Source organism: Lampris incognitus, chromosome 13 (genome assembly GCF_029633865.1).
Source record: "Lampris incognitus isolate fLamInc1 chromosome 13, fLamInc1.hap2, whole genome shotgun sequence".
Taxonomy (NCBI): domain Eukaryota; kingdom Metazoa; phylum Chordata; class Actinopteri; order Lampriformes; family Lampridae; genus Lampris; species Lampris incognitus.
This window is the reverse complement of record NC_079223.1, coordinates 41,645,203-41,660,086: the sequence shown is the minus strand read 5'-3', so window position 1 is coordinate 41,660,086 and position 14,884 is coordinate 41,645,203. Positions and strand designations below refer to the sequence as shown.

Genomic DNA, 14,884 nt, shown 5'->3' with positions numbered 1-14,884 from the left:
TATCTGGACCAAATAAGGCCGACGCTTGGCTGAGTCCAGCACTCAAATATTCAGATCATGAAATGGCGACAGCTCTTCATTTTGGCTGCCGTTGTCCAGGGGAACGCTCTGTGCGTACAATACCGCCGCGTCCGTCCGTCTCTCTCCTCCGAGCCCGGCGTCAGGCGGCGGGGGGGGGTGGGTGGGGGGGGTGGCGCTCTGAGCGGAGCTTTGCTGATACAGTAATAAAGAGCGCAAGCTCCTGAGTGTCATTCCTACACTCCCCGCTCATCTGTCAACCACGGTCCGACGGCCACCTCTGCAAATATATGCAAAAGAGTTGGATACGGCCCCTTCACACACGTCCCCCAATTTCCGTCTCTTTCACACGAGCAGGAACCCCCCCCCCCCCCACATCCCACCCCCAGCAACTATGCAAATGTCACACACACACACACACGCACACAAATGAACATATTGATATGCGCGTAAACACATACAAATCTATACGTAAACAATCCGCACCACCCATGAAACGGCTCTCCATCCCAGGTTTCCCGTTGTGCCATTTCCGAGACGATCTAAAACCAATTACACTGATTGAGGAGGAAAGCCATTTAAAATGATTACACCGATGCCTTGTTTGGTGTTTGAGGAGGACAAGCAGAGAAAACACAAAACAAAACTGCCCGTGGCAGACGGCGAGAAAGACGGGGAGGGGGGGGCAGTTGGGGGGGGGGGTGATGAAGAGAGAGAGGAGAGAGAGGCGGACGGGGTAGGGGGGTGGGGTGGGGGGGGTGCAGATGAGAAAAGTTTTGCCCTGTGATTTATGCCTCTTTCCCGACTGGGTTATGAATCTGGGATGATGCTCCGTAGAGCAGCACTCCAGATAATGTTAGCCCATTTAAAAAGAGCAGATTTGTGTAGTCTATCAGGGTCGCCGAGTATAGGCCCTCCGTAGTGAGAAATTGGTTGTTATCATAGATCACAGATACTGCTCAAACCTCTTATGAAAGATGAATTAATTTCACTAATGCTTTAATGCAAAGCTCTCATGAGGGAGGTAGGCCGACGATAACCCCTGCCTCGTCCCTGCTTCCTCCGCCCGTGATTTATGTCCTCTTTTAGTAGATGAAACCGCCTGGATTTGCCATCCATCTGCAGCTTTAAGGAATCCTATTACCGCGGGATTCTGGACGGGACGCAACGTCATCAGGGAACCCAAACAGATTCCTCGAGTTTTAACATCTCCAGGTTCGGGGGGGGAAGAACCGAGGGACGCCGAGCGGTTGTCGGGGCCAATGCGCGCGGGGAATTCCTGTTCCCGAACAAAGAGCGGGGGCGAATTACCTAATCGATCAGTTCTTGGTTATATGTTCCACACGGTTAACTGGATTTTGGTTTGGGGGTGTTTTTCCGGTACGCCGGTACAACCGGAAGGGTTACGGCGAGAAACCGGAGAGCTCAGGGAGTTGGGGTTAAGACGGATGTCTGTGTTTACCTGCTTTGTGTGTTACCTTAGCAGTCTGCCATTAATAAATCTCAGTGAGCAAGCTGCTGATGACATCATGCTGGGAAGTCTGTGTGTGTGTGTGTGTGTGTGTGTGTGTGTGCGTGCGTGTAAGTTGCAGCGTGGCCTTAAGACAAGCCAGTCAACAAGAGAAAAATCTACCTTTCATTGCAAGCAAATGTGCGCGCTGGAGCATGTGCGGTTGTGTGTAGCCTGTCTGCATTTGCGTACAGTGCTCGTCTGTGTGTGTCCAGTAAGTGAATGTGCTTTGACCCCCGCATTAAACTTGAATGATGAGTTGCGCACTTACTCACACGGTCCTGTGTGTAGTCTCTCTGGAAGAGACCCCCCAACAAATGACGCGTCGGTAAACGCTGCAAATAGACAACTACCATCATACCAAACTTCTTTTTTTTACTAATGTGGAAGAGTGATGGGCCTCATTCATCAAGCGCTCTTACGTACAAGTTTGTTCTTACACACCCGTGGAAGTTTTTAGCTCTCAATGTGGTCTGACAGGCACAGAAGCAAAGCTGATGGGTATTTGTAATTCCTTCCCCCTAACATCTATTGTCCACCTCTTGCAACGAGCCATCACCCAGGCCTGCAGAGACATCAGTGTTAGCCCGCTGCTGTCTAAATCCAGGAGTTATCCAGGTTCCACACCGGTCTGTGAGACAAACTTCAGGGGCTAAAAATCCCATGGGCATGTAAGAACAAATTTATACGTATGAACCATTGATGAATGAGGCCCGGTGTCTAATATGTGCTATGAAATTCATATCGCCAAGATATTATATTAGCTTTTGGGGGGGGGGGGGGGGGAAGTGGCTTTCACACACGGGGGAGGGCGGGTAGACGTTAAGTTTCGGGAGGTTTCCGTCTACGACATCTAAGCAGATCCTTCACCCGTGGCCCCGCGTGCACCGGCGGGACGTGTCACTCCAACTGTCACGTATGCAAAGCGCCACCTCTCTCCATAATCCCGCGATGAGTTACCGCTCTAAGTGAAGCAGACGGGCCGCCCGGGACATTAATGAAAAGCTGAATAAGAGGGGAACCGGACAAAATAGCGGGCCCATTCCCTTTGAAAGGTCGGCGTGATGGATTCGGCGGCCTGTCGTTCTAGTTGTTCCGTCAATCTTTCCACCTCCCCGCTCCCCCCCCCCCCACCTCCCCCGGCTCCCAGCGGGCATTCATATATTTATTTGTTTGGCGCCATAATACATGCCACCAAAAACATTGCATCATAAGGGTTTGTCATTGCCTTATATAAATAAAGTATACGACCCAGACCTTAATGTGCCCTTGCTATTGATTGTTTTACACAGCTGTTAGGGGGAAAAAACGGAAAGGGGGAAAATGGCTGACGGGCCGTAGCTCACCATCCATATGAGTTGTGTTTTGTTGTTTGGCACCGTGCACATGTCCATAAAAGCACCGACTTCTCATACCCCTTTTAGTACCCTCCGTAGTACGCCCTGATCCTGTACCGTGATCACCCCGAAGGCCGGGCCTCGAGGGGAGTCCGTAAACCTCCCCGTGTGTCGGCGCGCACGCCGGACGCCTTGACGCCGCCGCTGCAAGGTGCTCCTGGGAAAACGGCGTGAAGGCTTCAGTCAGTTCTCAACGGGCGAACGGAGACAGCCTTGGTTTAGATTTTTTATTTGAACCTCCCCCCAATCTGGACATTTTTTTTTTCTCAAGTGTTAAAGTAAGCCCTTCCCCCCCCCCCTTCTATTTTTTAAAAATTATTATTATTATTATTATTATTTTGGTTGTCCAAGCACCATGTTAAATGAGGAGAGACAGCTGTTTCTGCACTTCACTGGTTTGGTGTATCTTAATCACACACACACACACACACACACACACACACACACACACACACACACACACACACACACACACACACACAGAGTTATGCACGCTGTCTAGTCTCATAAACCCAGCCGGGGGTCCGCAGTTATTTGAAGGGACCCCTGGATGATGGAATAAAGATAAATGCGGTGTCTGGCCAGGGCTCGAATCAATCAGGGTTTGTGTGTATTACTTATTACTCACAGTGCATTTCTTGTCACATGGCTTTTGTGTAACACCCCCCCCCACCAGTTCTCTACTGCTTTACTGGCCAACAACACCCCCCCCCCAACACACACACACACACACACTCCGCCAACATAACCCCGCCATAGCATTATTTATAGGGGTTAGTCTCTCCACTGAAATATAGTAAAGGTCATAGAATAAAAGGCAATGGACCAGCAAGCAGGAGCGTGTGGGTGTGCATGTGTGTGTGTGTGTGTGTGTGTGTGTGTGTGTGTGTGTGTGTGTGTGTGTGTACCAGAGGGGACAGGGAGTCATCCCTCTGACCGTACACTGTGTCATATCTGACATTTGATAGGAGTGAAAACTTCCGACGTATACACTGTTGGGGAGGGGAGGGGGTTATGGAGTTGGTTGCTATAAATGGAGAATAATGTGATTGTGTCACCAATGCTAGTCTGCTTTTAGGCTACCTCCACTGTCTCACTTCATTTTCTATACACTGTCTCTCTATTCTGTCTCACTCGCTCTCTCACTCTCTCCTCTCTCTCTCTCTCTCTCTCTCTCTCTCTCTCTCTCTCTCTCTCTCTCTCTCTTATCCTCTTCTCTCTCTCTCTCTCTCTCTCTCTCTCTCTCATCCCCTGCTTCTGCATGGCGGTCGTCCCATAACGGTATTGGCCGGCAGCCCTGGATGTGACCCGCTGTGTAACATCCGTTCATCACTGTCATGGGCGGGGACACCATCGCTGCCTGTGGAAGGTCAGCCAGTGTCATCCCGAGCCCCACGACCTTTACGGCTTACCCCTTCGACCCGAACTCGCCCCCCTCCCACCCCCACCCCCACCCCCCCTCACAGCATAACTTTTTACACCAGCACCAGGCCACGCCATCAGCCGTTGTAGAAGAGCGGTGTGTGTGTGTGTGTGTGCATGCTCATCAGATATTACTGCACGTGGCTGTTACATATGCAGAAACTTATCTTGCATCCAGCTGGGAAAAAAAAAAAGATAGTCAACTCAGGTAAAATAATGTCAGAATGAAGATCGTTACCATGAAGACAGAAGTCTGTGTGTGTGTGTGTGTTGTGTGTGTGTGTGTGTGTGTGTGTGTGTGTGTGTGTGTGTGTGTGTGGTGTGTGTGTGTGTGCATGCTCATCAGATATTACTGCACATGGCTGTTACATATGCAGAAACTTATCTTGCATCCAGCTGGGAAAAAAAAAAGATAGTCAACTCAGGTAAAATAATGTCAGAATGAAGATCGTTACCATGAAGACAGAAGTCTGTGTGTGTGTGGGGGGGGTGGGGGGTGGGGGGTGGTATAGAGAGTGAGGGGTGATGAGATGATGATGTTTCGCTGGAGATTAAATGGTGGCGGACAGCATCTGTGTCACTGTCTCTGTCTCAGCATCAGCTGTTTTGCAGCCAAATGATGTCATTGTGTCAGCCAATAGAAAAAGAACCGCTACCCCCTCATGCAGGAAGCTGTTTGTGTGAAGCATTGGTGTCAAAATGGATTCAGACATTTGGATTAGGCAAATTGGTGACTGGATATATATATATATATATGTATATATATATATATATATATATATATATATATATATATGAGAGAGAGAGATCTTTGAGCCACATAATTATTATGGTTGTGTATTTACTCTGTGTGTCTGTGTGTGTGTGTGTGTGTTGGGGGGGGGGTCATAGGCAAGTGAAGTTGAGGGGGTCAATCAGTCATATGTGGAGGAAATGGGGCAATCTGAGGCTGGGTGTCAGGGACGTGATGGATTTTAATGCTGTGATTGTAGTTAATGGCTCTTTAAATTAAATGGAGATTAAACGTCCCCGGCTAGAACAGCAAGCCCGCATGGGGACAGAGCGGGTCCGCCCGACTCTTCATCCTCTCCCTCCTCATCCCCTCTGTCCTTGCACTTTTATTTCTCCAACTTTACATTGACGTTAATTCAAAGTGCGCACACACAGACTTCGCATGTGAATTCCTCCTGCAGAAAGTGAGGATGAGGAGGCCAAACTGAAGATGCATGGAATGCAACTGCACATATTCCAGATGAATATCTACTAAAACACATCTATGGTAGATGTTACTAAGCCCATTACCTAGTGCCCACTTCCTTAGATTTCCGTTTTGAAGATTTGTATTTATTTATTTATTCCGTAATGTCCTTTCAGACAATAAAGTGTCACACAAACACTTTATTTCAACATGACATAGCGGTACAAAAACACCCCGCGTCTTCAGACTGTGCTGCACATTTGCACGTTGCAAGCAAAACTCATTTCAGAACAACAATCTTGAGACAGCGGGGCGTAATTGGGCCCATACATTCTACTTGGACAGTATAGATTAATTCAAGTATGCTAATGTAATTCAATTTGATACATTTAATCTTGCCCTAATGCAGAATGAAGGATGTGAGGCGCAATCAAATACCTCTCAGTCCTTTTAATTTGCATCCCAGCTTTATTTTTAATAAAATTAGTCAATTTGTAATTATGTGACCTGGCCCATAATTAGTTTATTCATCACCGCTGTTAACTCCCCATTAGGAGTCTGTGAGAGAGCGACGGTGAGAGAGAGGGAGAGGGGAAAGAGACGTATTTATCTATTCAGAATGGGGACGCTCATTTAATAACCGGCAGCTTGATGGTAAATCATGTGCTGTTTGAGGAGGCCGCTCAGACCTGTGATTGGATAATTAACTCAAGGCTCGACAGAACTGATCAAACAGCTGCAAAGTAGTCGTCCGGATTATTGGTTGTGCAAATTCGGTCTGGGTCAAATTTCGCCGAGGTTTCTCGTCGCCGCATGTATAAATAAGCTGTGTTTTCGTCCAACGGTCAAGTGATTTTAAAGCAAAATGTGCGAAAATTACATTCGGAAAACGCGTCCGTCAGAAAAGTAAAGTCTCCATCCTTTATATTGTCGCGAATTCAGGGGACGACGCAACCACAGGATGTGCCGCGGCCGGGAAGCGAACCCGCGTCGCCCGCGCCGCAGGAGGCATCGCTAACCGCTCGACTAAAGGGTCAGACTCGCGAGCCAGCGAGTCTTTTTATCCGCGCACGTTACACTACCCCCCCTCCTTCGGGAAGCGTGTCCCCGCGCTTAAGCATATCAGCTCCTTCACGCCGCCTACGCTTCCATCCCGCTTCTGACACCAATGTAGCGAATTCGTGGGACAACGCAACCCCAGGAACTGCCGCGGCCGGGACGCGAACCCGTACCGCCCGCACCGCAGGAGGCAGCGCTAACCGCTAGACTAAAGGGTCAGACTCGCGAGCCAGCGGCCAGCGTGTCTTCTTATCCATGCACGTTACAATATATTCATCCTATGCGTTTACACAGCTATTTTAGCAGAGCTTTTATCCTCAGGCGATCGTTATAAAATAGATGTTTGTGTTATTGAAATGCTGTCCACATGTTCAGTTTTGTCTTGACATTGGAGCGCATCCCGATTCACAGAGGATCGCCTCCATCGACACCCTGCCAGCAATAAATAAAGCAGTGGGAAGCCCGTGGCGGAGAAGGGTTGTCGTTACTTCTTTCTGTTGCCTTACCCCGCTAATATTCAGTGCAAATCCTCAAGTTGTGTGTTTTCGGTACTGTTTTACTCATCTGGTGTGTGCCTCTCTGTTCTGCAGTGCAAGTGGTCCAGAAAGGGATTGATCAGAACTCGATGGGCCCTGGCTGACTGGTGAGGGCTCCTTTTGCTCTTGTGTCTCCCCCCCCTCCCCTTTATCAGTCATTCCCCGTTATTTTCCATTCGCACGACACGTCCCCCCCCCCCCCCCACCTGATCTCCTATCAAACCTGCGTTCGCACCACCGGGTCATCCTGATCGTGAGCGAAGACCTCACCACGTCCGTCTCGTCCGCTTTCGCCCTCAGCCCATCGCTGATCTCCCCGGGGGGAGGTTTGCGAGGGTGGACGCGGGCTGATCTCCCCGGGGGGAGGTTTGCGAGGGCGGACGCGGATTCGGGCCGGAGAGATAGTTGAGTCCTCTCCAGACGGCTTTGCTATTGAAGTCGGCAGGATTGGATTAGCGGGTAATCATGTTAGTCAAGCAGTTGCATATGGCAGACAACAAAAAAACATTACATGCCACCGAACCTGCTCCAGGGTGAATGCAAATGGCGGTGTCCGGCGGCGGGGAGGGAGAGGGATTAGCGGGAGAGCTAGATTGAGGGGTTGGGTGGGATGGGGCTGAGGGCTGTAATCTAATAGAGGGATGACATGAGGCGTAAAGAGAGGAAGGTAACCGCTCAATAAGCGCAGGACTTTTGACGGGTCGGGAGAGGGAAAGAGAGGAAGGTGGGAAAAGAGAGGGCGAGACGGATGGCGTGTGTCGTGCATGTATTTATTTGCGCGGGACGTGTCGGCAGAACGACCCCCCCCCCCCTCCGGTGAGATGAGAGCCGTTCCTACGGGTCTCTTCTGAACGCGGCGCTCATCACGGTGCGTAAACGCGTTACCACGTCGTTCCCCGAGGCCGAGCAGATCAGGTCGTCGTTTTACGGGGTCGCTCTCGGGGGGGGGTCGCAGAGATATTTCAAAAATAGACGTCGTGTTCATTAATGCATGTGACAGACACACCCTGCTGAGTAGGTCGGAGCAAATCATAGAAAGATTTGCAGATTTATATTTGCAAAAGTGTATTTGACACAGACGCCAAGCGCATCAGTCTGCCGCCACTCAGGCAGCCCGGAGCCTCGCTTCGCAGATCTCTGGATTTATGGGGTGTCGTGGTCGCAACGTTTAGTTCAGCTATTCCTCTGCAAGTTGTATAGTTGCTCCTAATAAGTTTTCATTCGCTTTCGTGTCGCAGTGAAACGACAAGTTTGCATGCACGTGAAGTAGATAGTGCTCTTCGTAAATACTTTTTCGTTGTGTTCACTCCCAGCGAAACACCATAGGAGAGGGCGTTTTTATAGGGTTAATGTTAAGAGAGTAGTGAGCGTCATCATTCTGCCATGATTAGTTAGTAGTGGAGCCCAGTGATTGTCTGATTTTCTGCCTGGTTCAGACTGTCTCTCTTGTGTCTTAGTGCATTTGACCTGGTGAACATCCACCTGTTTCATGATGCCTCCAACCTGGTGGCCTGGGAGAAGAGCCCCTCCATCTACTCTGGGACCAGACAGAAGGCGCTGGGCTATGTCTTAGACAGGTATCACACGCACCACGCCTCTCGCTCTCTCTCGCTCTCTCCATCCATCCATCTATCTATCTGTCTCTCTCTCTCTCTCTCCCTCTATGTCTCCCTCCTCCCCGTTCTGTCTCCTCATCATACCTCCATTCTTAACAGTGGAGGAACCGCCCTCTTGCAGAGCAGAATACCCCCCGTGCTGTGTTGTCCTTATGAAGACAGTGAAGTAGACAAAGTGAGACGGAGGGAGGCACAGGAGAGAGAGGGTTGTGGTGGGATTTGACCCTCGACCCCGTGTTCATCCAAATATATCCTAGTGTCTCTTTCAGTCCGCTGCTGTCCCTCTGTCACAGTCTTGCATCTGCCCCCCCCCCCTCATATTCCCCCTCTGTGCATTTCCCCCTTTCTTTATCTTTAATAGCTCATCCACCCATCTTCCTCTCATCTCCGCATCTCTCTCTCTCCCCCCTCTGTCTGTTCTCTAAGCCCGTCCCCCCTCATCTTTCAGTTCAGCCTTGCGTCTGAACTCTTCATCCCGTCTTTCGCGCTACCTCTGCCAGCATCACTCCCCCACCCTTATCCCCCCCCCCCCAATAGCCCTTCATGCCATATCCCATCTTCCGGCCCTTTCCGCCTTGTCATTGCGAAGCAGCAGCCTCTAACCTCTCTTCCCGGTAGAGAATCCCTCACCCAGCACCGAGTCAGGCAACCGCTATGCAAACAGACCAGGCCGGCCGTGCGCGGGCCATGCTAATGTGATTTATGGGTTATCCATTTACAGTGGGGCAGAATGATGGAGTGCACGGAGCAACCCCTGCTCCCTACCTGGCCATGCTAACACAGAATAAAAAGCCCGGTACCAGCCCTGCAGCGGGTGACCTCCCATTCAAATGGCATCTGAATGCATGGCGCGGGTTCCCTCCGCCTTCATTTTGAATAACTTCATGCATATATGGGTGGCATATATTATCAAAGGGCTTCCTGACGCCCCGTGAGTTATGAGGCGCCTTTTAAAGTATTCTCTCAGAGATCATATTCATTTATTTATTTATTTCCCGCCCCCCTCCCCTCTTTCGTTTTTCATTTGATGAAAGAATGGTCCGCCTTTAATGGACGGGGAAGTGGGAGTGTTTTAGGAATATGGCAGCTCTTGTGGATTTTATTGCACCGTAACTTACCTGGATTTACTGGTGTAATGAAGTTTCAAAAGGACCTTTCTTGTTGCTTACACTGAGGGGGTTTTGATCGTATTTTCTCCTCTTCCGTCATGCTCTTGAAGTTGACTTATGTCGAAGCCTCTCCTTGTAAATAGGGCTAAATGGTGGAGTTTTCTGAGGTTTGGCTCGGTGGCGGCGGGGCGGAATTTGAATAGCATTTGTTTTCGCTGAGTGGCAGTTTCCACGCTCCCTTTCCCTAAATCCCCTTGTGTCGGGATGGTATCCTTGCTGTTAATTCTGGGACATATCATTAAAAGGTGACAAAGGCAAGTTTGTTTTTTTTTTTGGGTGGGGGGGTAAGGTTTGTGGGGTAGGGGGCAAGGGCGGGGGGGGTTTAGGTGGTATATGGTGGGGTGCTGGTTGGGAGGTGGTTATAGTATGTTCCGGCCATGCTGGTATTCCATGCCGGGGAGCAGGGGTGGGACGGCAGGGGCACCTCGCCTCAATCACTCACTTTGGGGAAACAGTCGGGCGCAGATCCGGAGCTCCAGAGTGAGAAAAGCTGGCGGGGCCGAGGGAAGGGGATGGGTGGGGAAGGGGGGGGGGCCTACAAAGGGTCCCTGGGCCCTGTAAGGGGCAGTGAATAATGGGTCGGTCCTTTCACAGGGGCTGCTAACCTTTTGGCAGCCACCAGCAAACTCCATTCTCCTCTGCCGATCTGGGAGGACAATGTGCCCGGGCCGGGCTTTGAATGAAGCGTTACCACCAACAGTGTTCCCATTCAGCGGCTGGTTGGGAACCATCTTTTTGGCCATTGTCCTTACTCTGACTCCTACCCCCAGAAAATGGAGCAGGAAAAGGGAGAGGGTGAATATCTATAGCCAATTTCTCCCCCCTCCTCCTCCTCTTTCCTCTCTCTCTCTCTCTCGCTCTCTCGCTCTGTCTCTCTCAGCTCTAATCTCTCATTGTGGGGATGGGAGGGTGCCGTGGTAATGCTGCCAACCCACTAGCAGAGATCCAGGGGCTACTGTTGTAGGAGTCTGATCATGCAAGTACGCCCAGCGAGTGAGCTCTGTGTCTCGGCCCCCCGGCCTCAAACCCCAGCATCCTCCTTATCTGGGGCCGGGGGCTTAATAATACAGCTTACTGCCCATTGAGAACACATCTGATAAGCCTCTTCCTCAGTGGCCCTTTTAACCGCTAAACGGTGTTTATCTCCAAAGCGCTTCAAGGCCTCGGGGGAACAATGCTGAGAAGGAGCGGCGTTTAGCCAGCCGGACCGCACTATTGAAGCACATCAAAAAAGCAGCAGTCCTCTGTAGCCCACGTTGATGCGTGGCCCGCTTCCATGAGAGCCGAGGGAAGGCCCAGCCTGAAATGTGTCTCCTGCTCATTTTCCTGCCCTTTGAAAGCAGAGTTATGAGCCGCGGGCTGCATCGGGCTTTTATTTAGCCACGTTTGATTGGTGTTGTAGATAAGCCTTGATGTGGGAATCATTGTTTTAGAGTTATTTAAAGTCTGTTATTTAAGTTACTTAAAGTTATTTAAAGTTTAGCATGTGAACAAGCGAGGTACAAAGCTCCCTGGTTTTTACTGGTTTGCTTTGTTGTTTTCCCAGGCGATGAAATGAAATGAATTTTTTTTCCTGCAGTCAGCTTCTGGTCCACTTGTACGGTAGCTGTTATGATAACTTCAGTATCGTGCAAACCCGCCGCAGGGGGACGAGATGCGAGAGGCATTATTGCAGGAAATGGCTTGTTAAATAGAGCTCTACCCCGAGACAGTCAACGGCATGAACACGGGTTGCTCAAACCCCGGGCCTCCCTCGCCACCAGGATGGCCAAGATGGCTGCCAAATGAGTCTGTGAAATAATAGCACGAGATAAAATCAACACTAATTTTTTTTTCCTTCTCCGCCTTAAAAAAAAAAAAAAAGAAGAAGAAAAAAATCCCTTTTGTGTATTGGAGTTTGTTTCTTTTTTCAACCCTCATTCAGAGTGGCTGGTCCGGTTCAGGGGAGAACAGTTTTACATTACAACTGTGAAATCCTGATATAAAGACCGCCTTTGTGGCGCGCCATTATTTTCACACAAATATAGTCCATTGTCACAGAGCCGAAGTTAATTTGATCAACATTGGGGACATTTAACTGTTTTGTTCCCTGAAAAGGCTTGTTTCATGCTCATTTTCAGGGCATTGAAAAGCAATGATTGGCAGAAAAATAATGTTGCCGTTAACAATTCAGAGCAATTAGTTTCCCATGGGGATGCAGTGAGCCGCACTGGCCACCACACAGCGATGCTTTGTCATTTTATGGATGGTCATCAGTCAACTGTCAGAGTGTCTCAAAGAGCCCTCCAATCTAAATGTTTCCCTTTAGGCTTTCCACAGAACAACAGGCTGAAAGAGCGGAGAGAGGCCGGCCAGCTTCCAGCCAATAGACATGGTGTGCTGCAGGAGGGAGGACGGCATAATTGCAGAGAGATCCTCCATAAAACCAGGAGGATTTTACTAGAGTAGTGTGTGTTGTGTTGTGTTGTGTGTGTGTGTTTGTATGGATTGCTCCATGTATTATTTGAAATACATGCATCTATGTTATCCATGCGTTCTGTGAAAATCTCTTTTTGAGAGAGAACTTAGTATTTTTGCTGTTGTTATTCGGTAAGATGGTAAACTCAATGGAAAGGTTGTGCAATACTTGCTTGGTCTTTCCATGGTTTGCCAGTAGGGAGTTGTGTGTTAAATTCCCCGTAACATGATGATCGGTCGGTCAGGTGTTGCTCAAAGCAGAGACGGAAGATCCAGGTTCCTCTTGCACCGGTCATGTGTAAGTCGTTGTGTAGTCACATAAGTATTTACTAAGTCAGGATTTACACCACCCTAGATAAAAACAGGTTGCACCACTCCTTCCAGTTGTATTACATGTTTGTCCATACCAGCTGGGAGGTGTAGTCTCCGAAGTGCACTAACAGAGAACTGTAGCTGTAACAAACTGACCTAACTTAACTTAAACAGCGACAAACACAACTATGGCTAGCTTACACAGTTTGAAACTGTTGTTCAAAAATGGGGGAAATATTTGTCATCAGCACATTTTAAGCAAAGGGCGGCATCCCCTTGATTTATCTGATACGTACACTACCGTTCAAAAGTTTGGGATCACCCAAACAATTTCGTGTTTTCCATGAAAAGTCACACTTATTCACCACCATATGTTGTGAAATGAATAGAAAATAGAGTCAAGACATTTACAAGGTTAGAAATAATGATTTGTATTTGAAATAAGATTTTTTTTACATCAAACTTTGCTTTCGTCAAAGAATCCTCCATTTGCAGCAATTACAGCATTGCAGACCTTTGGCATTCTAGCTGTTAATTTGTTGAGGTAATCTGGAGAAATTGCACCCCACGCTTCCAGAAGCAGCTCCCACAAGTTGGATTGGTTGGATGGGCACTTCTTTGAGCAGATTGAGTTTCTGGAGCATCACATTTGTGGGGTCAATTAAATGCTCAAAATGGCCAGAAAAAGAGAACTTTCATCTGAAACTCGACAGTCTATTCTTGTTCTTAGAAATGAAGGCTATTCCATGCGAGAAATTGCTAAGAAATTGAAGATTTCCTACACCGGTGTGTACTACTCCCTTCAGAGGACAGCACAAACAGGCTCTAACAGGTACTATTTAATGAAGATGCCAGTTGGGGACCTGTGAGGCGTCTGTTTCTCAAACTAGAGACTCTAATGTACTTATCTTCTTGCTCAGTTGTGCAACGCGGCCTCCCACTTCTTTTTCTACTCTGGTTAGAGCCTGTTTGTGCTGTCCTCTGAAGGGAGTAGTACACACCGGTGTAGGAAATCTTCAATTTCTTAGCAATTTCTCGCATGGAATAGCCTTCATTTCTAAGAACAAGAATAGACTGTCGAGTTTCAGATGAAAGTTCTCTTTTTCTGGCCATTTTGAGCGTTTAATTGACCCCACAAATGTGTTGCTCCAGAAACTCAATCTGCTCAAAGAAGTGCCCATCCAACCAATCCAACTTGTGGGAGCTGCTTCTGGAAGCGTGGGGTGCAATTTCTCCAGATTACCTCAACAAATTAACAGCTAGAATGCCAAAGGTCTGCAATGCTGTAATTGCTGCAAATGGAGGATTCTTTGACGAAAGCAAAGTTTGATGTAAAAAAAATCTTATTTCAAATACAAATCATTATTTCTAACCTTGTCAATGTCTTGACTCTATTTTCTATTCATTTCACAACATATGGTGGTGAATAAGTGTGACTTTTCATGGAAAACACAAAATTGTTTGGGTGATCCCAAACTTTTGAACGGTAGTGTACATATTTATCCGACATCGGTCCGCGAGGCAGGTGTCCAGTTGGAGTTAATGTTTTTTGATCGGCTGGCTGCTGTGATGTTCGCCTAGTAACAGAGCTACGCATTATTCGATTGGCTTGGCTAGCTATGACATTCCTTACATTTTAACAGTGCAACCCAAATGAGTAAGTTGCTAGTTTACGGATTAATAATCGATGCTAAGGACTTAGTTAGGACTTTACACACAGACTTGGCACCAGATTTAGTAATGACTGATGCAACCCCGCTCAGGTCCAGGTCTTAATTTGCGCCACTCGTGTGCTGAAACTAGTTTCTCCTACATCACCACAGAATCAACTGGCTTAGTACACAGGTGAAGCAAAGGCGTGGTTAGTGGTTAGGACTTCAACTTTCTGCACCTGGTTCCTCCGTCACTGGTTAAGAGTAACTTTTTTTTGTCTAGTGGACCTGACTGAGGTGTGTGTGTGTGTGTGTGTGTGTGTGTGTTGTCGCTGTGTGACTCTTTGAACTGCCTCCTCACCCTGGGAGGCCTGTAGGAGCAGAGGTTAATTCTCTCCGTTCGGCATCCCTTTAGCCCAGAGAAGATCTGTTTATTAACCCCCCCACCCCCACTCCGGGACCCCCCCCTGTTACCCCTACCGCCACCAACACCTTCCCACACTGGCAGCTACTGGGGGACAACCTGGGAAGAAACAGA

At 48.6% G+C, this 14,884-nt stretch overlaps 1 protein-coding gene across 1 annotated transcript in view; it reads left to right on the top strand.

The window, feature by feature from the left end:
- The window catches only part of LOC130122538 (inositol polyphosphate-5-phosphatase A), a 180,393-nt gene that overhangs the window by 104,117 nt on the left and 61,392 nt on the right, over positions 1–14,884 (top strand). Inside the window, 2 exon segments of the mRNA XM_056291469.1 lie at positions 7,126–7,247; positions 8,598–8,717. Of these exon segments, the coding sequence (XP_056147444.1) occupies positions 7,126–7,247; positions 8,598–8,717 (242 nt within the window).